General features: G+C 44.6%; 1 protein-coding gene across 2 annotated transcripts in view; it reads left to right on the plus strand.

The window, feature by feature from the left end:
* POLD2 (DNA polymerase delta 2, accessory subunit) overlaps positions 1–26,395 on the plus strand; it is a 115,823-nt gene that overhangs the window by 12,363 nt on the left and 77,065 nt on the right. For both annotated transcript variants that reach the window (XM_068111204.2, XM_068111205.2), the window contains exon 4: positions 7,552–7,666. In XM_068111204.2, the coding sequence (XP_067967305.1) occupies positions 7,552–7,666 (115 nt within the window). The remainder of the gene's footprint in view (positions 1–7,551; positions 7,667–26,395) is intronic.

A 26,395-nucleotide genomic window follows, 5' to 3' on the forward strand; every position in this document is an offset into this window, starting at 1 on the left:
CATTATGGGGTATTTTGTGTAAATTGTGACAAAATGGGCTCAATTAAATGCATTTTCAATTCAGGCTGTAACAACAAAATGTGAAAACGTCAAGGGGTATGTATACCTTCTGAGGGCACTGTATATAGTGTTACGTGTGGGAGGTGGAGAGGGCTTCGGAGGGTATAGTTAGAACTGTCAAGATAGCATGGTCTGTGTACCCATGTAGGATAGACGTTTTTATTGTAACCAGGGACATGCTCGGTGAATTCATCCTGTTTTCACATGCACTCAGGAAGGTGGTGTTGTTGCCAAGAGAGACTCGCATATGGCTAATATTGTAAATTGTAAATTGTATGCGCCTTCCTGCCAGGCAAGGCCTGATAGGGATTGGAGGTAAGTGACCCCGGAAAGGAATAACGCTTCGCGCACGGCCCTGTAAGTCTCCTTCGTGGCTTGCATGATCTTGCTAGCCAGATAAACTATGCTGGCTCCGAACACATCTGGTACGGTGAGGTAATGGCCGCCGAAGAATTGGGGGGAGGGGAGAGGGGGTTGTGGAGGAGGAGGTGGGAACAGCGTGCAGATGCAGAGAGTCACAGCAGGGGCAGCAAGAGAATTTGCAGATTGAGAGATCTTTTGCAATTCTGTGGGTTCTGGTAATTTCAGTGGATTTGGCGACAGTGAGTCAACGTTGATCCCTGAGTCTGTCAGGATCGCATTGGTGCGACATGCACAGGATCACATTGGTGCGGCACAGTACGAGATCGCCTGAGCACAGAGCATAACGGGATTGCCTTGGTGCGGCGCAGCACGGGATCGGAAATATTATTTTGTAATAATGTTGACATTATTATGCTGTTATCATTGTTGTTATTATTTATTTTGCCTTGAGAAAACGCTATGATAACGTGGAACAACGCTCAAGCTGATATCTATACACCTTACTTAACACGTCGTTTTTCCAAGACAGAAAAGTCAATAAACATGGGAATTCCTTTGGAGTTTTTTGCAGTTGAGTCCAAAGCATCATTGGCGAAGCAACTGTGAACATAATCCCTGAAAAGTATAAGTAAGGCAAAAAGGACTCAAGTATGTATTGTTACGGTCACCAGACCCACGCGGTTGCCTGGTTCGAATCCAATGAGTCGGGTCAAACGACCACGACAGTCTCCCACCTCAGAGACTTCCTGCCACATCTTGCGTCCAGAGACACGTTACCGTATAGATTAAAGTTCTTGGGCTTGGTGAGTGCAGTGCTGATAAGCAGTCACGTGAACGATTTTAATCTTTGGCCGAGCAAACAAGCCAGGTGATGGCAACTGTCTAGCGTGACAGGAACACGGACAATTTCGACCTTTGACAGAGTATCTCAGAGCCACCAGACGAAACCATAAGAAGCAGAATCAGACAGAAGACAAAGTCAGGTTTATCCATGTGTTGTAAATAAAAGCACAATAAACTAACACATTAAACAGACCATGATTCCCCTAATTATCCACAACGGACACTTGCACCCACGGAATGGATCAGTCATACAGGTAAAATAGCGGTCTCATCTTTCCCCAATTGTATCTCTTCTGTTGAGCGCATGCACAAGCCCAAGTTACTTTACTAAGTCATTAGTTCATTCGTGATATTAAGTAATAAGAACATTAGGCTACGTTTACACAAAATATTAGGCTCCTAACTGATATAGTTTTTAGTGTATGGGAATTATTAGGTACCAGAAAGTAATGTCGTTTTATAAGCTACATCCGTAGCTTAAAAATGACTTTACTTTCCAGTACACCTAATATTTAAGGTTCTCAAATTTAAAAAATCACCCTGTATATAGATTATCATCATCATTATTGTAATTATTACCCTCGCCAGAGGAGAGGGTGTTGTAAGAATCAAGGTCCACAACATTGTCCCAATAGTAGGGTTAATTCAGTTTCGATCTCTGGCAACACCTGTAAGAAATCATCAAGCTTTGTATCAGTATTCCGTAATCATAGAAGTAACAATGAATTAGCAATTAGTGCAAGCAAGCCTGGAACATCTAGGAATACGCACCATTCGAGTATACACTATCACACAGAATAAATGTCACAGGAATGTGTCGGAGCGATGTTCGTCCGAGTTCTTATAGGAGCCTCTCAGTGGTCGGAGACAGCATAACACCTGGGTTCAACTTAGACACAATTTCATTACATTCTCCACGCCGTTAAAACTACACTTCCACTAAGGCAGAAATCAAGCCAGCAGCACATAGCAGCAGAGTAATATTAGTGAGCAGCAATTGCCAGTCCATGTCAGTCAGTCCCAACCATAGCGGTTGGGGCGGCGAATCTCTCTCCCGGCGCGGGTCCGGTAACTCCCGGGTACTACATCCCCAAGACCGGAGTCCCCCGCGTCAGAGTAGCCGCCTAAATCCGGTGACGGCGGTGGCCCCACAGGTCCAGCCGGATCGGGTGCACGTAGCGGTGAGGAAGCCGGCAGATGCTCCATAGGCGGGTCAACGGGATCGTAAGCTGGTTCGTCAACTTCCCCGCATGGGGCCAGGTGGCGTACTGAGACCGTCGACTCCCATCCATTGGGCAACAACACACAGGCGTGCTCGGGGTTAGCTTGGAGAACCTGCACCTTGTCTACCAGCGGGTCATATTTACTCATGCGAACTGCACGTTTGAGAAAAGCCGATCCCGGCTCAGCAAGCCAACCCGGTAAAGGTCGGGTACTGCCCGAACGCCTCGGATAACGAAACATCCGGTCATGGGGAGTTTGATTTGTAGCAGTACACAATGAAGTCCTGATCGAGCTTAATGCCCCGGGTAGTGACCAAGCCCACTTGTCTAGTCCTAGGCCGCGGGACTTAAGACTCAGAGTAACGGCCCTCCATATTATGCCATTAAAGCGTTCTACCTGTCCATTCGCCTGTGGCCTATACGGAGTAGTATAGCTAGAAGCGACATTATGCTGGAGCAGGAAGTTCCTCACATCCTGGGACAAGAACACCGCGCCTCGATCCGTGTGCACATAGGCCGGATTCCCAAACATAGAAAACAAGTTCTGCAGGCACCGGATAACCGTAGCAGCAGACATATCTCCGCACGGGAAAGCAAAAGGGAATCTAGAGAACTCATCAACGATCGTGAGTAGATAACGAGAATTACTCGAAGCTGGTGACGCCAGCAGTGGTCCTTTGAAATCCATCGCCAATCTCTCCCACGGCCTTGTGGCTTGGACCAGCGTGCCCATAGGAGGGTTGTAGAAGCGAGGTTTGAGTTCAGCGCATACAGAACAAGTGCGACAGAGCTGACGAATATCCTCAACGGAATAGGGTAAGTTACGACTGCGCACATAATGAGCGAAACGCGTCACGCCGGGATGGCACAAGGTGTCATGAAGAACGCGCAGATCCTCAAAAGAGGTGAGGCTCGCACACATCGCCGGCCGTGATAAAGCATCGGCAACAAGGTTATCCCGCCCTGGGCGATATTTGATTGTGTAGCAAAAATCGGCGAGCTCGATCCGCCAGCGAGTGATTTTCTCATTCTTAATGCGTTGAGCATGCTGCGTGTCGTACATAAATGCAACGCTCTGTTGTACTGTGATAATTTGGAAACACCGTCCGAGCAAATAGGGACGCCAACGCCTGATCGACTCGACGATGGCATACGCCTCCTTTTCGACAGACGAATGTCTCCGTTCCGCGGAGGAGAGAGTCCTTGAAAAGAAGGCCACAGGGCGCCCCCCCTGAGAGAGTGTCGCAGCTATCGCATGATCCGACGCATCGCTTTCTAAAACAAAGGATTTATTTTCATCAATCGTCGACACAGCGGCGCCAGCGATGTCGGACTTCAGGCCATGAAAAGCGGCCATGGCAGCGTGACTCATGGGGAACGCATCACAATCCACAAGTGGACGGAGCTTTGCAGAAAATTTTTGAACCCACTTGGAATAATGAGCAAACAGCCCGAGAGCACACTTCAATGAAGCACGATCGCAGGGTGGGGCCATGTCGAGCAAGGGTCGCAGACGCTTCTTATCCGGAGCGACAGAGCCATGGGTCACGGTGTACCCCAGGAGATCTATCGTGCGAGCAGAATAGCGACATTTAGCCTCATTCATAGTCAAGTGATACCTGTGCGCGACCTCGAGGAAGCGCTTCAGATTAGCATCATGATGTTCTTTGTCGTACCCGCAAACCGTGAGATTATCCAGATAGACAAAAACATCGGTTAAATTCTCCTTAGCGACGAGGTCGTCCATAGCCCTTTGAAAGCACGCAACCCCACTCGTGACCCCGAAAGGTAGCCGGGTGAACTGGTACAACCTCTGGCCTGATTCAAACGCAGTGTAGATGCGATCCGCCACGGAGATGGGAATCTGATGATACGCACTACGTAGATCGAGAGTGCTATAGACCGAGTACTGTGCCACCTGTCGAACCAGGGAGTCCATTCCCGGGAGAGGTTAGGCGTCCAATTGGGTAAACCGATTAATCGTCTGCGAATATTCCATTACCATGCGTTTGCGATGTGATTCGGTTCGTACCACCAGAACTTGGGCCCGCCAAGGTGACCGCCAAGGTTCTATGTAACCTTCCTTTAGTAGCTGCACAGTCTCTTCCTCAATGAATTGCGTGTCAGCCCGTGAGTAGCATCGCAATTTAACCGCAACAGGTGTACAGTCTGTGGTCATATTGGGAAACGGCAACATTGGCTCAATTTCCATCCCTGCAAGAGCACACACAGCAAGAGTATCAGTACCACCAAATTCCATTTCCAAGCGCCCATGTCACTGGAGAAAATCATGTCCTAGCAAAACCGTCTGCACATAATGCTTGTTTGTAAGACCATTAAATGCACATCCGGAAACATTCGACCCTTAATTACAAGCTTCAGTCGACATTCCCCCTTTGTGCTAAGCCACAGCCCTTGAGAAGCCATGAAGATTCTGTGTCTTGTCCCAAGAATCGGCCATCCATGCTTCTGTACAAGTCGAAAATCAACATAACTATCAGTGGATACTGTGTCAATTAAAGCATTTGCAAAAATTCCTTCAATCATGAGTGGGATAATCGCGCGGGACAGGCCAGGTGGTGGCCCTGTAGATGTCGAATCGTCGAGAGGAGGCGCTCGAGCCTCGCGTGTGGATCCGACGCCAGCTAATGTCTTTCGTGCTGTTGAAGTTGCTTGTAGGTCAGTCGTGCCGCCACCAGAGGGCGCTCGTGCCACGCGCGAAGATCCCAGCTTTCGTGTTGTCAAAGTAGGTCGTAGGTCGATTGTGCCGCCTCCGGAGGGCGCTCGTGCCACGCGTGGAATGCCGAAACCAGGGTTCGCCGATCGGGTGGCCGATCCCGGAAGTTGGCTGGCCGTCAAAAGAATTCCTGTCAAGGACGGTCATGCTGCATACTGAAGCGATTGTGCCACTTGTTTAGTCGGCGTGGCGAGTCTCATCAAGGTCGAGCCCTCAGCTCGGGGCCCATGGAGAGGGGCGATTCCAATCAAGGTCGGCGAGGCGCGCTGGGTGCCATTGCGCGGAGATAAGCACATTCAGCGTTGAGCGAGCTCGCCGGCCCCGCGACGCTCGACAGACTTTTGCAAAGTGACCCGTCTTTGTACACAAATGACACTTCGCTTCCTTAGCCGGACAAACTGACCTGAGATGATTCCGGTTCCCGCAGAAATAGCATTTAGCGTTACTGCCTGGCTTGGGTCCACCAGCAGCAGCCGCCGTCAAACGGGTCGGGGTCCTCGAGAGTGTCCGTTGTCCCCGATTCCGGCGGAGGTGCAGCATCCTCTAGCTCGGTGGTAACTCTCTCCGGTCGTGTCTGTCGGGATATCCCCGCAGTGACGTATGGGCGTTCATACGTGTCAGATTGTTCCCGCGCATCGGTGTACACGTGAGATAACCGAAGGGCTTCTTCTAGGGTCAAGTCGGGTTCTTCAAGTAGTCTTTGTCTGACGACCGGCGATCTTATACCTGAGACAAAAGCATCGTGGACAAGGTCATCACAGACTTGTTCATGGGTGCGTACCGCAGGGGTACAGTCCTTCAGTAGTCGTCGGAGGTCTTGAGCGAATTGGTCTATGGTCTCCGTGGGCTGTTGTCGACGAGACGCAAGCAAATGTTTGGAGTAGACCACGCTTCGTGTTTTAATGTAGATACGTCGCAGCTCGGCCACAGCAGCATCGTACGTCGCGCACTGTGTAATGGGTATGTACACAGTATGGTTCACCTTGGATTGCAGCACTGCAAGCTTCCTGTCAGCGGTGATTCCCTCCTGGGAATTTAGATGATGAATTAGCCAAGATCTTCAGCCAATGTATCAGTTGCGCGGCCGCGTCCGTCGCCTGGGGGTCTGCACTGAAAACTGGAACTTGGATCAGCTTATGAGCCATGTCGTTCTCGTTCGGGACGAAGAGAGGAAACTGAATTAATTTGTTGTAAGAATCAAGGTCTACAACATTGTCCCAATAGTAGGTTTAATTCAGTTTCGATCTCTGGCAACACCTGTAAGAAATCATCAAGCTTTGTATCAGTATTCCATAATCATAGAAGTAACAATGAATTAGCAATTAGTGCAAGCAAGCCTGGAACCTCTAGGAATACGCACCATTCGAGTATGCACTATCACACAGAATAAATGTCACAGGAATGTGTCGGAGCGATGTTCGTCCGAGTTCTTATAGGAGCCTCTCAGTGGTCGGAGACAGCATAACACCTGCGTTCAACTTAGACACAATTTCATTACAGAGGGTATTGCAATATTGCATTTGAGTCCATTTGTTTGTCTGTCTGTCTGTTTGTCTGCACAGAATAAATATGATTTTCTCTGCAACCGTTGGTCCGATTGACAGATTTTCAACATAGGTGCAACTCTACCTGTATAATTTTTTATGATAATTATGACGTCATAGGTCACGTCGTCCGGCCGACATCCTGGAAAAACCGGAAAAGTTTGCACCTCTATATCTCCGAAAGTGCTGAATCGAAAAAATTGAGACGTGGCTCATTGTAAAGAACTCTCCATGGGGAATAAAATATGTTAATGATGCTGTCATAGGTGCCTCCTGTATGACGTCATAATTCGACAAGTACAAAACTTCATCCTATCAAGATGAAATTTCTTGAGCATAATCTCGGGATAAATTGGTAGAGAAAAAAAATAATGATGACGTCATCGGTCACCATATTTGTTTTCACACAAAAGCCTTAAAACCACTGAAAACACATCCTGGTGAGGGTCTGCAATCTCTGATTGCTCTTTCTAGTTTATTTTGCCATTAGAAGCGGCCTTGGAAAAACTCCATGATAAGCTTTCTATTCACCTTGAATCAGCGTTTATCCAAGGTGGGAAAACCCCTTAAGGAGGAGGACAAATGAAGTTGCCACAACCTCTGTAGTAGGACCCTTAACCCCCTGGCAAGTTTGGTTGAGATTGGATAAGTCTGACTGTGTCGTGATCATTCAGGTGTGAAATTGCACATTTTACTACGATGATGCGGCCTTTGAATAATACTGTTAAAAGTGAGAGCTTTGAGTGAGTGTTGTTCAGTATTGATCATCTCTGTGGTACAGGTTTGGTGGTGGCTGTTTTAGGACTTGAGGAGGAAGATGGAAAGTTCCATGTTGAAGACATCTGCTTGGCTGGCATACCTCCGCAGCTGGCATTCACCGTACCTGAGCATGACAGGTCTTTTGAATTTGTCACTCATTTAAAGGATTATTAATTGTACTAATTATATTTGTTGGTTTCACCGAGTGGTTTTTGAATGCTTCTTGGTAAACACTTTGATTATTCCTGGTTCCCTAATTAGTCTGGATTTTTTACCTACAGTGTAGTTTCTAATTGCTTTTTGTTTGATTTGAGGCCTAACTTGTGCACATTTGGAACATGTGACTAATTTTGATATTCTCCTTTTGTGGACATAATCATATTGAATTGCTTCACAAAAATGAAACATTTGCATCCGTAAGTAACTGGAGAAAGCTTGAAGCGAAACTGCTGCTCAGATGGGATGTGCAGCAAGTTTTGAAAACGCTTTATTTCTACATAACCTCCTTGGAAGGAGGTGATGATGACCATGGAAGGAGATGACCAGCTATGTTCACAGGAGACACTCCCACAAGGTTCAAATCCCATTCACTAGAAATGATTTGTTGGGGGTTTGGGTAGCACACACCCGTCACCCACCCGTCCACTCGGGCCTTGCACCGGCCCACGTCGTCCGGAGTTTACAGTACAAGTAGCTGCCCTTTCGGTGAGCTGAGGTTGCTTTCCACGTCTTTCATTGTGCAGAGGCACAGCCTTTTCTCTCATTACATTTCCAAGTATTTCCAGCTTCTTTTAGAATCTTTGTGATCCATTTTAGGTAACAAATCTTATCTCACATGCACAATATACTTTAAGGGTGCCTCAAACACCACCGTTTCTAATGGTTTCTGCATATGTGCACCGAGCATTCTGGTGTGGATTACATCATTTTGGAAGCCCGTTGTTGCAAAAGACTCTTGCGGATGTCTGAGCAAAACTTTTGCACAATCGTATTTTTAATTGAAAACAATATTTGTAATTTGTAGGTGTATGTAAATTTTTATGTGTATGAATTTTTGGGTATGAATGTTAATGGGTGTATGTGAATGTTTGTGTGAATGTTAGTGTGTGATTTTTTTGGGGGGGGGTGTGAATTTGTTTCGGTGTGAATGTTTGCCTGAATGTTCAAGGGTTTGTTGAAATTTGAGTGTGCTTTTTTGGGGCTGTGTGAATTTGTTTGGGTGTGAATGTAAGTGTGTGTGAATGTTAAAGGGTGTATGTTTTGTGTGTGAATGTTAAATGCTGTGTGTGAATGTGTTTGTGTGTGAATCTTAGTGTGTGAACATTAAAGGGTGTGTGTGTGAATTTGTTTGGGTGTTAATGTAAGAATGTAAGTGTGTGTGAATGTTAAAGGGTTTGTGTTTTGTGTGTGAATGTTACATGCTGTGTGTGAATTTGTTTGGGTTTGAATGTTAGAGGGTGAATGTTTGGGTGTGAATGTTAATGCGTATGTATGAATTTGGGTGTGAATGTTAAAGGATTTGTGCGAATTGGGGTGTGAATGTTAAAGGGTGTATGTGAATTTGGGTGTGAATGTTTGTGTGTGAATGTAAAAGGATGCGTTAATTCGGGTGTGAATGTTAGTGTGTGAATGTTTGGGTGTGAATATTAAAGAGTGTGTGTTAATTTCGGTGTGAATGTTAGTGTGTGAAAGTTAAAGGATGTGAATGTTAAAGGGTGTGCGTGAATTCAGCTGAGAATGTTAGTGTGTGAAAGTTAAATATGCGTGAATTTGGGTGTGAATGTTGGTGTGTTTGAATGTTAAAGAATTCTTGAATTTGGGCATGAATATTTGGGTGTGAATGTTAGTGTGAATTTGGGTGTGAATGTTTGGGTGTGATTGTTAAAGGGTGTGTGTGAATGTTTGGGTGTGATTGTTAAAGGATTTGTGAATTTGTGTGTTAATGTTAAAGAATGCGTGAATTTATGTGTGAATGTTAGTGTGTTAATGTTAAAGGATGCGTGAATTTGGGTGTGAATGTTAGTGTGTGAATGTTAAAGGATTCGTGAATTTGTGTGTGAATGTTAGTGTGTGAATGTTAAAGGATGTGTGAATTTGTGTGTGAATGTTAGTGTGTGAATGTTAAAGGATGTGTGAATGTTGGTGTGTGAATGTTAAAGGATGTGTGAATTTGTGTGTGAATGTTAACGGATGCGTGAATTTGTGTGTGAATGTTAAAGGATGTGTGAATGTTCGTGTGTGAATGTTAAAGGATGTGTGAATGTTAAAGGATGCATGAATTTGTGTGTGAATGTTAGTGTGTGAATGTTCGTGTGTGAATGTTAAAGGATGTGTGAATGTTCGTGTGTGAATGTTAAAGGATGCGTGAATGTTACTGTGTGTCTGTTAAATGATGTGTGAATGTTAGTGTGTGAATGTTAAAGGAGGCGTGAATTTGTGTGTGAATGTTAAAGGATGTGTGAATTTGTGTGTGCATGTTAAAGGATGTGTGAATTTGTGTGTGAATGTTACTGTGTGAATGTTAAAGGATGCGTGAATTTGTGTGTGAATGTTACTGTGTGAATGTTAATGGATGTGTGATTTGTGTGTGAATGTTAAAGGATGTTTGAAATTGTGTGTGAATGTTAAAGGATGTGTGAATTTGTGTGTGAATGTTAGTGTGTGAATGTTAACGGATGTTTGAATTTGTGTGTGAATGTTAGTGTGTGAATGTGAAAGGATGCGTGAATCTGTGTGTTGGTGTTAAAGGATGCGTGAATTTGTGTGTGAATGTTTGTGTGTGAATGTTAAAGGATGCATGAATTTATGTGTGAATATTACTGTGTGAATGTTAGTGTGTAAATGTTAAGGATGTGTGAATTTGGGTGTGAATGTTAAAGGATGTGTGAATTTGTGTGTGAATGTTAGTGTGTGAATGTTAAAGGATGCGTGAATTTGTGTGTTGATGTTAAAGGATGCGTGAATTTGTGTGTGAATGTTAAAGGATGCGTGAATTTGTGTGTGAATGTTAGAGGAGCGTGAATTTGTGTGTCAATGTTAAAGGAGCGTGAATTCGTATGTGAATGTTAAAGGATGTGTGAATGTTAGTGTGTGAATGTTAGAGGAGCGTGAATTTGTGTGTCAATGTTAAAGGAGCGTGAATTCGTGTGTGAATGTTGAAGGATGTGTGAATGTTGGTGTGTGAATGTTAAAGGATGCGTGAATTTGTGTGTTGATGTTAAAGGATGCGTGAATTTGTGTGTGAATATTAAAGGATGCGTGAATTTGTGTGTGAATGTTAAAGGAGCGTGAATGTTAGTGTGTGAATGTTAAAGGATGTGTGAATGTTAGTGTGTGAATGTTAAAGGAGGGTGAATTCGTGTGTGAGTGTTAAAAGATGTGTGAATGTTAAAGGATGCGTGAATTTGTGTGTCGATGTTAAAGCATGCGTGAATTTGTGTGTGAATGTTAGTGTGTGAATATTAAAGGATGCGTGAATTTGTGTGAATGTTAGTGTGTGAATGTTAAAGGATGTGTGAATGTTAGTGTGTGTTGATTTTAAAGGATGCGTGAATTTGTGTGTGAATGTTAAAGGAGCGTGAATTGGTGTGTGAATGTTAAAGGATGTGTGAATGCGAGTGTGTGAATGTTAAAGGATGAGTGAATTTGTGTGTTGATGCTAAAGGATGCGTGAATTTGTGTTGAATGTTCGTGTGTGAATATTAAAGGATGCGTGAATTTGTGTGTTGATGTTAAAGGATGTGTGAATGTTAGTGTGTGAATGTTAAAGGATGTGTGAATGTTAGTGTGTGAATGTCAAAGGAGCGTGAATTCGTGTGTGAATGTTAAAGGATGAGTGAATTTGTGTGTTGATGTTAAAGGATGCGTGAATTTGTGTTGAATGTTAGTGTGTGAATGTTAAAGGATGTGTGAATGTTAGTGTGTGTTGATTTTAACGGATGCGTGAATTTGTGTGTGAATGTTAGTGTGTGAATATTAAAGGATGCGTGAATTTGTGTGTGAATGTTAGTGTGTGAATGTTAAAGGATGCGTGAATTTGTGTGTGAATGTTAAAGGAGCGTGAATTTGTGTGTGAATGTTAAAGGAGCGTGAATTTGTGTGTGAATGTTAAAGGAGCGTGAATTTGTGTGTTGATGTTAAAGGATGTGTGAATGTTAAAGGATGCGTGAATTAGTGTGTGAATGTTAAAGGATGTGTGAATGTTAGTGTGTGAATGTTAAAGGATGTGTGAATGTTAGTGTGTGAAAGTTAAAGGATGTGTGAATGTTAGTGTGTGAATGTTAAAGGATGTGTGAATGTTAGTGTGTGAATGTTAAAGGATGTGTGAATGTTTGTGTGTGAATGTTAAAGGATGAGTGAATTTGTGTGTTGATGTTAAAGGATGCGTGAATTTGTGTTGAATGTTAGTGTGTGAATATTAAGGGATGCGTGAATTTGTGTGTGAATGTTAGTGTGTGAATGTTAAAGGATGTGTGAATGTTAGTGTGTGTTGATTTTAACGGATGCGTGAATTTGTGTGTGAATGTTAGTGTGTGAATATTAAAGGATGCGTGAATTTGTGTGTGAATGTTAGTGTGTGAATGTTAAAGGATGTGTGAATGTTAGTGTGTGTTGATTTTAACGGATGCGTGAATTTGTGTGTGAATGTTAGTGTGTGAATGTTAAAGGATGCGTGAATTTGTGTGTGAATGTTAAAGGAGCGTGAATTTGTGTGTGAATGTTAAAGGAGCGTGAATTTGTGTGTGAATGTTAAAGGAGCGTGAATTTGTGTGTGAATGTTAAAGGAGCGTGAATTTGTGTGTTGATGTAAAAGGATGTGTGAATGTTAAAGGATGTGTGAATGTTAAAGGATGTGTGAATGTTAGTGTGTGTTGATTTTAACGGATGCGTGAATTTGTGTGTGAATGTTAGTGTGTGAATATTAAAGGATGCGTGAATTTGTGTGTGAATGTTAGTGTGTGAATGTTAAAGGATGTGTGAATGTTAGTGTGTGTTGATTTTAACGGATGCGTGAATTTGTGTGTGAATGTTAGTGTGTGAATATTAAAGGATGCGTGAATTTGTGTGTGAATGTTAGTGTGTGAATGTTAAAGGATGTGTGAATGTTAGTGTGTGTTGATTTTAACGGATGCGTGAATTTGTGTGTGAATGTTAGTGTGTGAATGTTAAAGGATGCGTGAATTTGTGTGTGAATGTTAAAGGATGTGTGAATGTTAGTGTGTGAATGTTAAAGGATGTGTGAATGTTAGTGTGTGAATGTTAAAGGATGTGTGAATGTTAGTGTGTGAATGTTAAAGGATGTGTGAATGTTAGTGTGTGAATGTTAAAGGATGTGTGAATGTTAGTGTGTGAATGTTAAAGGATGTGTGAATGTTAGTGTGTGAATGTTAAAGGATGTGTGAATGTTAGTGTGTGAATGTTAAAGGATGCTTGAATTAGTGTGTGAATGTTAAAGGATGTGTGAATGTTAGTGTGTGAATGTTAAAGGATGTGTGAATGTTAGTGTGTGAATGTTAAAAGATGTGTGAATGTTAGTGTGTGAATGTTAAAGGATGTGTGAATGTTAGTGTGTGAATGTTAAAGGATGTGTGAATGTTAGTGTGTGAATGTTAAAGGATGCGTGAATTAGTGTGTGAATGTTAAAGGATGTGTGAATGTTAGTGTGTGAATGTTAGTGTGTGAATGTTAAAGGATGTGTGAATGTTAAAGGATGTGTGAATGTTAGTGTGTGAATGTTAAAGGATGCGTGAATTTGTGTGTTGATGTTAAAGGGACGTTCAAGCTTGTTCTGACAAATCCCTTTACCTTTTGCTGTTGAAATACGAGTAATTAATCTGCTTCTAATTAAAACTCTGTTTATTTTTCTTTAATTTAACAAAATATTTTCCTTCCCACTTGCATCACGTGACTCGCCTTTCTGATATTTGCTGCTTGCAAATAAGTGAAGAGGTGGGTCCTTTCCCCATTTTGGCTCTTCTTTACGAGCTTGAAACGTGTATGACTGGATATTTAAAGATGCCACGCCATGCACAAGGTCATAAAATGGCACATTCTAACGTTCCTTCACGTCACATCATCCTTTAACATCTTCTCTGGGTAGCACAAGTTGGTAGAGATCGAAGGTTTTGGTTTACCTGAGTCATTGTACATGAATGTTTGTTTCCTTTCGTGTCATTGTACCTGTGCGTATCCCCAAAATGGCCCTTTTTGAGTCTCTCCGGGTGCACTACCTCCACCCACCCTTCGTCTCCACATTTTGTACTTCTCTCCACCACCACTTGCTTTTTCTTTTCTCATTCTGTAAACCCCTCCCCTTCCCTCCTGCCCTCTCTTAGCATTTTCTCAGGTGTTTGGGCCTGGATGATCCCTTTGGCTGATGGAAAATTACACCTGATTTGTAGTTAGTGTTAACTCATCAGGCATTGGTCTGTCTTTTCCAACCATTAACTCAAACACCGTTTTTTAGAATGTTCTCTTTCACCATCCACACAGCATTCGCACCAGTATGTACTCTCCCTCACTGCCTGCAGGGGGCGCATCAGTCGATGATATCAACTTCTTTCACGGCCACTATTATTGCCACGTTCTTGTGCGGTTGGTCAGGAGAAGCTTGGCCCAAGTCTTTCATGAACCGGGTGGCCATGTCTGGAGTTCGATTAAGGTTAGGGTATTAAGGACAGGAATTTTGAATTTGTTCATGGTGCCGACGATTCCTCTCACCTACTCATCGCAAATAACAACATCGGATCTTTAACACCCACCAACTAATGCCACAGGTGGGACACCCAGGGTAATGTCCATCTGAAGGACACATTGATGAATCGTTCTGTGTGCGTACCTCGAGGACTCTAGGTCATCCTGCCAGCCCCTTCAGAGTTTTAAGCAATGGAGACAAGTGTAATACCTCCACCAACATGGGATTTTAACAACCTGTGGAATAGCATTGTGGGACAAGTTAATATCCCGATTAAGGCACAAACTAAGTCTGGGAAAGATACTTGAGAAGTGGGGGGAAGGGAGGGTAGATACGAAGAAAATGTGATGGGGTGCAAGAAAAAAAATGTGCGGTGGGGAATGGAAGAAGAAAATATGATGTGGTGGTAGGGTGTGGAGTGCAGGAATAAAATGTGGGGGTAGGGTGTGGAGTGCAAGAATAAAATGTGGGGGTAGGGTGTGGAGTGCAGGAATAAAATGTGGGGGTAGGGTGTGGAGTGCAGGAATAAAATGTGGGGGTAGGGTGTGGAGTGCAGGAATAAAATGTGGGGGTAGGGTGTGGAGTGCAGGAATAAAATGTGGTGGTAGGGTGTGGAGTGCAGGAATAAAATGTGGGGGTAGGGTGTGGAGTGCAGGAATAAAATGTGGGGGTAGGGTGTGGAGTGCAGGAATAAAATGTGGGGGTAGGGTGTGGAGTGCAGGAATAAAATGTGGGGGTAGGGTGTGGAGTGCAAGAATAAAATGTGGGGGTAGGGTGTGGAGTGCAGGAATAAAATGTGGGGGTAGGGTGTGGAGTGCAGGAATAAAATGTGGGGGTAGGGTGTGGAGTGCAGGAATAAAATGTGGGGGTAGGGTGTGGAGTGCAGGAATAAAATGTGGTGGTAGGGTGTGGAGTGCAGGAAAAAAATGTGGTGGTAGGGTGTGGAGTGCAGGAATAAAATGTGGGGGTAGGGTGTGGAGTGCAGGAATAAAAGGTGGTGGTATGGTGTGGAGCGCAGGAATAAAATGTGGGGGTAGGGTGTGGAGTGCAGGAATAAAATGTGGGGGTAGGGTGTGGAGTGCAGGAATAAAATGTGGTGGTAGGGTGTGGAGTGCAGGAATAAAATGTGGGGGTAGGGTGTGGAGTGCAGGAATGAAATGTGGTGGTAGGGTGTGGAGTGCAGGAATAAAATGTGGGGGTAGGGTGTGGAGTGCAGGAATAAAAGGTGGTGGTATGGTGTGAAGTGCAAGAATAAAACGTGGGGGTAGGGTGTGGAGTGCAGGAATAAAATGTGGGGGTAGGGTGTGGAGTGCAGGAATAAAATGTGGTAGTAGGGTGTGGAGTGCAGGAATAAAATGTGGGGGTAGGGTGTGGAGTGCAGGAATAAAATGTGGTGGTAGGGTGTGGAGTGCAGGAATAAAATGTGGTGGTAGGGTGTGGAGCACAGGAATAAAATGTGGGGGTAGGGTGTGGAGTGCAAGAATAAAATGTGGGGGTAGGGTGTGGAGTGCAGGAATAAAATGTGGTGGTAGGGTGTGGAGCACAGGAATAAAATGTGGGGGTAGGGTGTGGAGTGCAGGAATAAAATGTGGTGGTAGGGTGTGGAGCGCAGGAATAAAATGTGGGGGTAGGGTGTGGAGTGCAGGAATAAAATGTGGTGGTAGGGTGTGGAGCACAGGAATAAAATGTGGGGGTAGGGTGTGGAGTGCAAGAATAAAATGTGGGGGTAGGGTGTGGAGTGCAGGAATAAAATGTGGGGGTAGGGTGTGGAGTGCAGGAATAAAATGTGGTGGTAGGGTGTGGAGTGCAGGAAAAAAATGTGGTGGTAGGGTGTGGAGTGCAGGAATAAAATGTGGGGGTAGGGTGTGGAGTGCAGGAATAAAAGGTGGTGGTATGGTGTGGAGCGCAGGAATAAAATGTGGGGGTAGGGTGTGGAGTGCAGGAATAAAATGTGGGGGTAGGGTGTGGAGTGCAGGAATAAAATGTGGTGGTAGGGTGTGGAGTGCAGGAATAAAATGTGGGGGTAGGGTGTGGAGTGCAGGAATGAAATGTGGTGGTAGGGTGTGGAGTGCAGGAATAAAATGTGGGGGTAGGGTGTGGAGTGCAAGAATAAAATGTGGGGGTAGGGTGTGGAGTGCAGGAATAAAATGTGGGGGTAGGGTGTGGAGTGCAGGAATAAAATGTGGTGGTAGGGTGTGGAGTGCAGGAAAAAAATGTGGTGGTAGGGTGTGGAGTGCAGGAATAAAATGTGGGGGTAGGGTGTGGAGTGCAGGAATAAAAGGTGGTGGTATGGTGTGGAGCGCAGGAATAAAATGTGGGGGTAGGGTGTGGAGTGCATGAATAAAATGTGGGGGTAGGGTGTGGAGTGCAGGAATAAAATGTGGTGGTAGGGTGTGGAGTGCAGGAATAAAATGTGGGGGTAGGGTGTGGAGTGCAGGAATGAAATGTGGTGGTAGGGTGTGGAGTGCAGGAATAAAAGGTGGTGGTATGGTGTGAAGTGCAAGAATAAAACGTGGGGGTAGGGTGTGGAGTGCAGGAATAAAATGTGGGGGTAGGGTGTGGAGTGCAGGAATAAAATGTGGTAGTAGGGTGTGGAGTGCAGGAATAAAATGTGGGGGTAGGGTGTGGAGTGCAGGAATAAAATGTGGTGGTAGGGTGTGGAGTGCAGGAATAAAATGTGGTGGTAGGGTGTGGAGCACAGGAATAAAATGTGGGGGTAGGGTGTGGAGTGCAAGAATAAAATGTGGGGGTAGGGTGTGGAGTGCAGGAATAAAATGTGGTGGTAGGGTGTGGAGCACAGGAATAAAATGTGGGGGTAGGGTGTGGAGTGCAGGAATAAAATGTGGTGGTAGGGTGTGGAGCGCAGGAATAAAATGTGGGGGTAGGGTGTGGAGTGCAGGAATAAAATGTGGTGGTAGGGTGTGGAGCACAGGAATAAAATGTGGGGGTAGGGTGTGGAGTGCAAGAATAAAATGTGGGGGTAGGGTGTGGAGTGCAGGAATAAAATGTGGGGGTAGGGTGTGGAGTGCAGGAATAAAATGTGGGGGTAGGGTGTGGAGTGCAGGAATAAAATGTGGGGGTAGGGTGTGGAGTGCAGGAATAAAATGTGGTGGTAGGGTGTGGAGTGCAGGAATAAAATGTGGGGGTAGGGTGTGGAGTGCAGGAATAAAATGTGGGGGTATGGTGTGGAGTGCAGGAATAAAATGTGGGGGTAGGGTGTGGAGTGCAGGAATAAAATGTGGGTGTAGGGTGTGGAGTGCAGGAATAAAATGTGGGGGTAGGGTGTGGAGTGCAGGAATAATATGTGGGGGTAGGGTGTGGAGTGCAGGAATAAAATTTGCTGGTAGGGTGTGGAGTGCAGGAATAAAATGTGCAGTGGGATGGAGTGCAGGAATAAAATGTGGTGGTAGGGTGTGGAGTGCAGGAATAAAATGTGCTGGTAGGGTGTGGAGTGCAGGAATAAAATGTAGGGGTAGGGTGTGGAGTGAAGGAATAAAATGTGGGGGTAGGGTGTGGAGTGCAGGAATAAAATGTGGGGGTAGGGTGTGGAGTGCAGGAATAAAACGTGGGGGTAGGGAGTGGAGTGCAGGAATAAAACGTGGGGGTAGGGTGTGGAGTGCAGGAATAAAACGTGGGGGTAGGGTGTGGAGTGCAGGAATAAAATTTGCTGGTAGGGTGTGGAGTGCAGGAAAAAAAGTGCAGTGCAGTGGGGTGGAGTGCAGGAATAAAATGTGCTGGTAGGGTGTGGAGTGCAGGAATAAAATGTGCGGTGGGTGGAGTGCAGGAATACAATGTGCTGGTAGGGTGTGGAGTGCAGGAATAAAATGTGGGGGTGGGGTGGAGTCCAGGAATAAAATGTGCTGGTAGGGTGTGGAGTGCAGGAATAAAATGTGCGGTGGGGTGGAGTGCAGGAATAAAATGTGCTGGTAGGGTGTGGAGTGCAGGAATAAAATGTGGGGGTGTGGTGGAGTGCAGGAATAAAATGTGGGGGTGGGGTGGAGTGCAGGAATAAAATGTGCGGTGGGGTGGAGTGCAGGAATAAAATGTGCTGGTAGGGTGTGGAGTGCAGGAATAAAACGTGGGGGTAGGGTGTGGAGTGCAGGAATAAAACGTGGGGGTAGGGTGTGGAGTGCAGGAATAGAATTTGCTGGTAGGGTGTGGAGTGCAGGAAAAAAAAGTGCAGTGCAGTGGGGTGGAGTGCAGGAATAAAATGTGCTGGTAGGGTGTGGAGTGCAGGAATAAAATGTGCGGTGGGTGGAGTGCAGGAATACAATGTGCTGGTAGGGTGTGGAGTGCAGGAATAAAATGTGGGGGTGGGGTGGAGTCCAGGAATAAAATGTGCTGGTAGGGTGTGGAGTGCAGGAATAAAATGTGCGGTGGGTTGGAGTGCAGGAATAAAATGTGCTGGTAGGGTGTGGAGTGCAGGAATAAAATGTGGGGGTGTGGTGGAGTGCAGGAATAAAATGTGGGGGTGGGGTGGAGTGCAGGAATAAAATGTGCGGTGGGGTGGAGTGCAGGAATAAAATGTGCTGGTAGGGTGTGGAGTGCAGGAATAAAATGTGGGTGTGGGGTGGTATGCAGGAATACTATGTGGAGTGCAGGAATAAAATGTGGAGTGCAGGAATAAAATGTGGAGTGCATGAATAAAATGTGGGTGTGGGGTGGAGTGCAGGAATAAAATGTGGAGTGCAGGAATAAAATGTGGGTGTGGGGTGGAGTGCAGGAATAACATGTGGAGTGCAGGAATAAAGTGTGGGTGTGCGTTGGAGTAGGAATAAAATGTGGAGTGTAGGAATAAAATGTGGAGTGCAGGAATAAAATGTGGAGTGCCGGACTAAAGTGTGGAGTGCAGGACTAAAGTGTGGAGTGCAGGACTAAAGTGTGGAGTGCAGGACTAAAGTGTGGAGTGCAGGACTAAAGTGTGGAGTGCAGGACTAAAGTGTGGAGTGCAGGACTAAAGTGTGGAGTGCAGGACTAAAGTGTGGAGTGCAGGACTAAAGTGTGGAGTGCAGGACTAAAGTGTGGAGTGCAGGACTAAAGTGTGGAGTGCAGGACTAAAGTGTGGAGTGCAGGACTAAAGTGTGGAGTACCGGACTAAAGGGTGGAGTGCAGGACTAAAGTGGAGTGCCGGACTAAAGTGTGGAGTGCCGGACTAAAGTGTGGAGTGCCGTACTAAAGTGTGGAGTGCCGGACTAAAGTGTGGAGTGCCGGACTAACGTGTGGAGTGCCGGACTAACGTGTGGAGTGCCGGACTAACGTGTGGAGTGCAGGAATATAGTGTGGAGTGCAGCGATATAGTGTGGGGTGTAGGAATATAGTGTGGGGTGTAGGAATATAGTGTGGGGTGTAGGAATATAGTGTGGAGTGCAGGAATATAATGTGGAGTGCAGGAATATAATGTGGAGTGCAGGAATATAATGTGGAGTGCAGGAATATAATGTGGAGTGCAGGAATATAATGTGGAGTGCAGGAATATAATGTGGAGTGCAGGAATATAATGTGGAGTGCAGGAATATAATGTGGAGTGCAGGAATATAATGTGGAGTGCAGGAATATAATGTGGAGTGCAGGAATATAATGTGGAGTGCAGGAATATAATGTGGAGTGCAGGAATATAATGTGGAGTGCAGGAATATAATGTGGAGTGCAGGAATATAATGTGGAGTGCAGGAATATAATGTGGAGTGCAGGAATATAATGTGGAGTGCAGGAATATAATGTGGAGTGCAGGAATATAATGTGGAGTGCAGGAATATAATGTGGAGTGCAGGAATATAATGTGGAGTGCAGGAATATAATGTGGAGTGCAGGAATATAATGTGGAGTGCAGGAATATAATGGGGAGTGCAGGAATATAATGTAGAGTGCAGGAATATAATGTAGTGTGCAGGAGTATAATGTAGTGTGCAGGAGTATAATGTAGAGTGCAGGAATATAATGTGGAGTGCAGGAATATAATGTGGAGTGCAGGAATATAATGTGGAGTGCAGGAATATAATGTGGAGTGCAGGAATATAATGTGGAGTGCAGGAATATAATGTGGAGTGCAGGAATATAATGTGGAGTGCAGGAATATAATGTGGAGTGCAGGAATATAATGTGGAGTGCAGGAATATAATGTGGAGTGCAGGAATATAATGTGGAGTGCAGGAATATAATGTGGAGTGCAGGAATATAATGTGGAGTGCAGGAATATAATGTGGAGTGCAGGAATATAATGCGGAGTGCAGGAATATAATGCGGAGTGCAGGAATATAATGCGGAGTGCAGGAATATAATGCGGAGTGCAGGAATATAATGCGGAGTGCAGGAATATAGTGCGGAGTGCAGGAATATAGTGCGGAGTGCAGGAATATAGTGCGGAGTGCAGGAATATAGTGTGGAGTGCAGGAATATAGTGTGGAGTGCAGGAATATAGTGTGGAGTGCAGGAATATAGTGTGGAGTGCAGGAATATAGTGTGGAGTGCAGGAATATAGTGTGGAGTGCAGGAATATAGTGTGGAGTGCAGGAATATAGTGTCGAGTGCAGGAATATAGTGTCGAGTGCAGGAATATAGTGTAGAGTGCAGGAATATAGTGTAGAGTGCAGGAATATAGTGTAGAGTGCAGGAATATAGTGTAGAGTGCAGGAATATAGTGTAGAGTGCAGGAATATAGTGTAGAGTGCAGGAATATAGTGTAGAGTGCAGGAATATAATGTAGAGTGCAGGAATATAATGTAGAGTGCAGGAATATAATGTAGAGTGCAGGAATATAATGTAGAGTGCAGGAATATAATGTAGAGTGCAGGAATATAATGTAGAGTGCAGGAATATAATGTAGAGTGCAGGAATATAATGTAGAGTGCAGGAATATAATGTAGAGTGCAGGAATATAGTGTAGAGTGCAGGAATATAGTGTAGAGTGCAGGAATATAATGTAGAGTGCAGGAATATAATGTAGAGTGCAGGAATATAATGTAGAGTGCAGGAATATAATGTAGAGTGCAGGAATATAATGTAGAGTGCAGGAATATAATGTAGAGTGCAGGAATATAATGTAGAGTGCAGGAATATAATGTAGAGTGCAGGAATATAATGTAGAGTGCAGGAATATAATGTAGAGTGCAGGAATATAATGTAGAGTGCAGGAATATAATGTAGAGTGCAGGAATATAATGTAGAGTGCAGGAATATAATGTAGAGTGCAGGAATATAATGTAGAGTGCAGGAATATAATGTAGAGTGCAGGAATATCATGTAGAGTGCAGGAATATAATGTAGAGTGCAGGAATATAATGTAGAGTGCAGGAATATAATGTAGAGTGCAGGAATATAATGTAGAGTGCAGGAATATAATGTAGAGTGCAGGAATATAATGTAGAGTGCAGGAATATAATGTCGAGTGCAGGAATATAATGTAGGGTGCAGGAATATAATGTAGGGTGCAGGAATATAGTGTAGAGTGCAGGAATATAATGTAGAGTGTAGGAATATAATGTAGAGTGCAGGAATATAATGTAGAGTGCAGGAATATAATGTAGAGTGCAGGAATATAATGTAGAGTGCAGGAATATAATGTAGAGTGCAGGAATATAATGTAGAGTGCAGGAATAAATTATGAAGTGGGTGGAGTGCAGGAATAAAATGTGGTGTGCAGGAATAAAAGGTGGTGGTAGGGTGTGGAGTGCAGGCATGAAATGTGGTTGTGTGGTGGATTGCAGGAACAAAATGGAGTATAATGGAGTGCAGGAATAAAATGTGGTGGGGTGGATTGAATGAATAAAATGTGGTTGTGGGCTGGAGTGCAAGAATAAAATGTAGTATCATGGCATGCAGGAATAAAATGTGGTGGTGGGGTGGAGTGCAGGAATAAAATATGGTGGTGGGGTGGAGTTCAGGAATAAAATGTTGTGGGGTAGAGTGCAGGAATAAAATGTGGTGGGGTGGAGTACAGGAATAAAATGTGGTAGTAGGGTGTGGAGTGCAGGAATAAAATGTGCTGGTGGGGGTAGAGTGCATGAATAAAATGTGCTGGTGGGGGTAGAGTGCATGAATAAAATGTGGTGGTGGAGGGGTGTAGAAATGAAATGTGGTGGGGTCATGAGCAGAAATAAAATATGGTGGTGGGGTAGAGTGTGGGAATAAAATGTGGTTGTGGGGCGGAATGCAGCAATAAAATGTGGTGGTTGGTGGAGTGCAGGAATATAATGTGGTGTTGTGGGTGGAGTGTAGAAATAAAATGTAGTGGTGGTGTGGTGTGAATCAGGAATAAAATGTGATGCTGGAGTGCAGGAATATACTGTAGTGGTGGGGTGGGGTGCAGGAATAAAATGTAGTGGTGGGGTGGGGTGCAGGAATAAAATGTGATGCTGGAGTGCAGGAATAAACTGGAGTGGTGGGGTGGAGTGCAGGAATAAACTGCAGTGGTGGGGTGGAGTATCAGAATAAAATGTAGTGTTGGGGTGGAGTATAGGAATAAAATGTAGTGTTGGGGTGGAGTGCAGGAATAAAATGTAGTGGTGGGGTGCAGAAAGAAAATTTGGTGGTGGGGTGGAGGAAGAAAATGTGGTCGGGTGAAGTGGATGCAGGAATGAAATGTAGTGTTGGGGTGCAGGAATAAATTGTGGTGTTCGGTGGATGCAGGAAAACAACGTAAGGGTTGGGATGGAGCAAGAAAAAAAGTGGTGGGGGTTAGGGGAAGGATGAGGGGTTCACAGGTTTATCAGATTCTTGATTATGAGAACTCCATGTTTTGAGGTCGTCTCGTTCCATCAAACACACGCTCGACCAGTGATAGGTGACGTCGGAATAAACAAGCGTCGCTGGCCTTGGGGACAGGAGAGAAGATGCGGGGGATGTGCATTGTGAGAGAAGCTCAGGATCGTGGTCGTTCCAAGATTTGACAATCATGTTTGCATGTTTCCAAATTCTTCTTTCGTAAAGTTTCAAGACTGCCAAAGGCCTTTTTAGCCAGGTGGTTTGCCATTGCTTTCCCAGGAGTTATTGAACCTGAAATTTGGAATCAATTTGCATTGAAATGTCACGTGATGAAAACTTTTAAAAGATGCCATGGGACCAGCTTGATTAACCCCACGTACCTTATCATGCTGCACTCAGACACCATTACTTAGACATCGTTGTGTTTTCTGAATCGAACCCAGTTTTGACATTTGTAAAGGGAGTAAGCTCGCTCTCCTTTGTGCAATTAATTAATGCAGAAGATGCAATTGAAAAATTGTCACATGACTCATTACTAAGGCTGCTGCGCATAACTGCACCTTCATCATATCCATGGCAACGAGGCATTAATGATTTGTTTGTGAACAGTCTCCATTTTTGAATTTGAGTCAACGTAGCTTGGCATCCTCTGTTCATTCAAAGCCATCGCTTGGCGTCTATGGGGAGGAGGAAATTCCTCACTCACCGCAGGCAGGTTGGTGGTCTTTCTGTCTTCTACCGACTCCTCTCCGGCCTTGCTCCCCCAGCTCTATCTGTGTTCTGTCCCACAAATATTCCTACAGGTCGCACAAGATCTGCCAGCAACCCTCTGATGGTTAAACTGCCAAAATAAAGACTCTATTCACCTTCACTCTTTTATTCCTCTTTTTTCCCGCCTCTGGAACAAACTCCCCCACTCTCTTCAATCCCACTCCTCCCTCCAGGTCTTCAAAACAGCTGTTCAACACCATCTCTTATCTTCCCCCATCCAAAACCTTGATCTTTTCTACCCCCGTTAATTCAACGCAGATTCACTTTTTTGAAATTCCGACTTCTTTTCTGGAAGTCCTAGCTGTGTGCATGTTTTTTTTGGTTTTTTTTACCTCTCCCATCCCCCACTCCCCTTCCTACGCCTCCTCCCCCTCCCCCCCCCCCAGCCCTCTCCATCCCACAGATCTCCCGATATCCCTGCTCTCAAATTTTGTACTTCTGTGCTTCCCCCTCTCTCCCCATCTTGTCTCACGCTCCCTTTCACATGTTTTATGTGTCCGGTTTTTTTGTTTTTGTCATTAGTGTTAGCTCTTACACGAGCCTCGATCTTGTATACAAAAAAAAAAAAAAATTCCTCCTGAGGAAATGCCCCGCTCAGTGCTGTGAGAACAGCAGGTCCATTGTTGTGACGTCGCCGCCGCCGATACCCAGAGTATCCCGGGAAGTGACGTCACTTCCCCCAAACTCATTTGCTGTGTTCAGTATTTGTCTGGGCAGTATGTCCATGTATTTGGAATGGCAGCTCCATTACGATCCTTAGACCTTGTATTTAAAAATAAATAAATAGCATAAAACTCCACTTGACCTTCTTCCCAGACTATCATGATTCAGGTTGTTTAAGCAACCAAGCTTTGGTTTCGAGGCCACGGATGAAGTTTAAATTGTGAAAATTTTCTGAAAAATTTCATTTTTCTTTTTTTCAATTTGAAAATTTCCTCGGTGAACGTTTCATCTATTTTCCTTCCCACCCCTCCCCCCCCCCCCCCTCTCCCTTGCAGTGGGAGATTGATGATTACCTTTGGCATGTCGACCCGTCTGGGTGTGACGTTCCAGGAGAAATGAAGTTTTTGATGGGACGGGTGGTATTCGTGATCCTTTCTGCTGGTAGTGGACCCTGAGCAGCCTTCCTTAGGGTAGCCCGTATGGTTTGGCCTTGTTAATAGAGGTGCACAAACACCACACGGTGTTCTGATAAGGCACTGGTGGGTCAATGGGAAGTATTTTGAAGCAGGATATCCCAGAGTTATGCCCACTCTCCTCTGAGTTGGAATCCCTACCCAGCTATGAACTGCCATCCTGGTGTTCAGCATGTAGGGTCAGGCACCAATGTGGGTGCCCCGTTAAGCCGGAGGTCATGACTGGTCGATAAAATAGGCACGAAAGCTCCCACAATGTCTTCGTGAATAGGAGGCTAGTTATCACTGGCACTCTGAACAAATTCCAAATCACCACCTTCAGTTGAGTATCCTGCGGGTTGGTGTCCCATCCGCGAATGGTTTGAGCCAAAAAACGTTTCGCAACTCGTCATGAAACATGCTGGAGTTTTGGAAAGAGTAAGGGTCTCTAATTAATTATTACCTCCGCCACCAAAGGTGCATGGAGGTTATGTTTTCACCCCTGTCTGTCTGTCTGTCTGTCTGTCCGTTTGTTTGTGAACAAGATATCTCAAAAAGTTGTGGACGGATTCGGACGAAATTTGGCAGGGATGTAGCGTGTGTGACACGGACGAAATGATTAGATTTTGGTGAAGATCCGGATTCGGATCCGGCTAGTAGAATTTTTAAGTGATTCTTCGCCATTGGGAAATAGGGACAAAAACGATACATAGCAGGATATCTCAAAAAGTTATGGATGGATGATTTTGATTAAATGTGATTCTGTATTGTGAATTTCTGGTCTTCTCGAGGATTCAAAACGTACACTGTTCACCTGGCAGAGGTATGCTGTCTACTGAGTGCCGTTCTAGTTATTGTTATTATTATCTCCACGCTTTAACAAAAATATGGACGGAAGGGGGGGCGGTGGGGGGCCGGTTGTTGCAATCGGCTCCGTGTCTGTGTGTTCATCCGTCCGTCATGCTAATCCCTCCTAAATAGTTGTGTAGAAATTCACCCACTATTCCCTCCGAAATGGTGGTTATGATTACCACATGACAATAATGTGCGAGAGCGGTATCATTTTTGGTTCCGCCCCCTGGGGTGTGGTCAAAAGGTCAAATACCAAAAAAACGCATTTATGGGCACGTTTTAAAATGAAACTTTGTATACCGTATGCAATCAACATTGGGGGACGCGTTAAATAGGTAACTGCTTTTTGGGATTTAACCCCTAGTTCCTAACCCAGGGGGTGGAGATTTATGACCACACGGGTCAAAAGACAATTTTATCTTTTAACTTAACTTAACAAAAAAACTTTTCTTAAAAAAAAAACTTGTCTTTAAAAAACTTTTAAAAATATAAATAATTTTCGGTCATTCCTGGTGGAACAATTTGCCATCTTTAAACTTTGCTTTAAATGGGAAATGTGGGGATTTGCGATGGTGACTTTGCTCTTGTTATTACTCTCGCCAGCAGAGAAGGTATTTCATTTGAGTCCGTTTGTCTGTCTGACTGTTTGTCCGCACAGAATAAATGTGATTTTCTCTGCAACCGTTGGTCTGATTGACAGGAAAGTTTCACCATAGGTGCAACTCCACCTGTAG

This window comes from Myxine glutinosa, chromosome 3 (genome assembly GCF_964187855.1).
Source record: "Myxine glutinosa chromosome 3, kmMyxGlut1.1, whole genome shotgun sequence".
Classification (NCBI taxonomy): Eukaryota; Metazoa; Chordata; class Myxini; order Myxiniformes; family Myxinidae; genus Myxine; species Myxine glutinosa.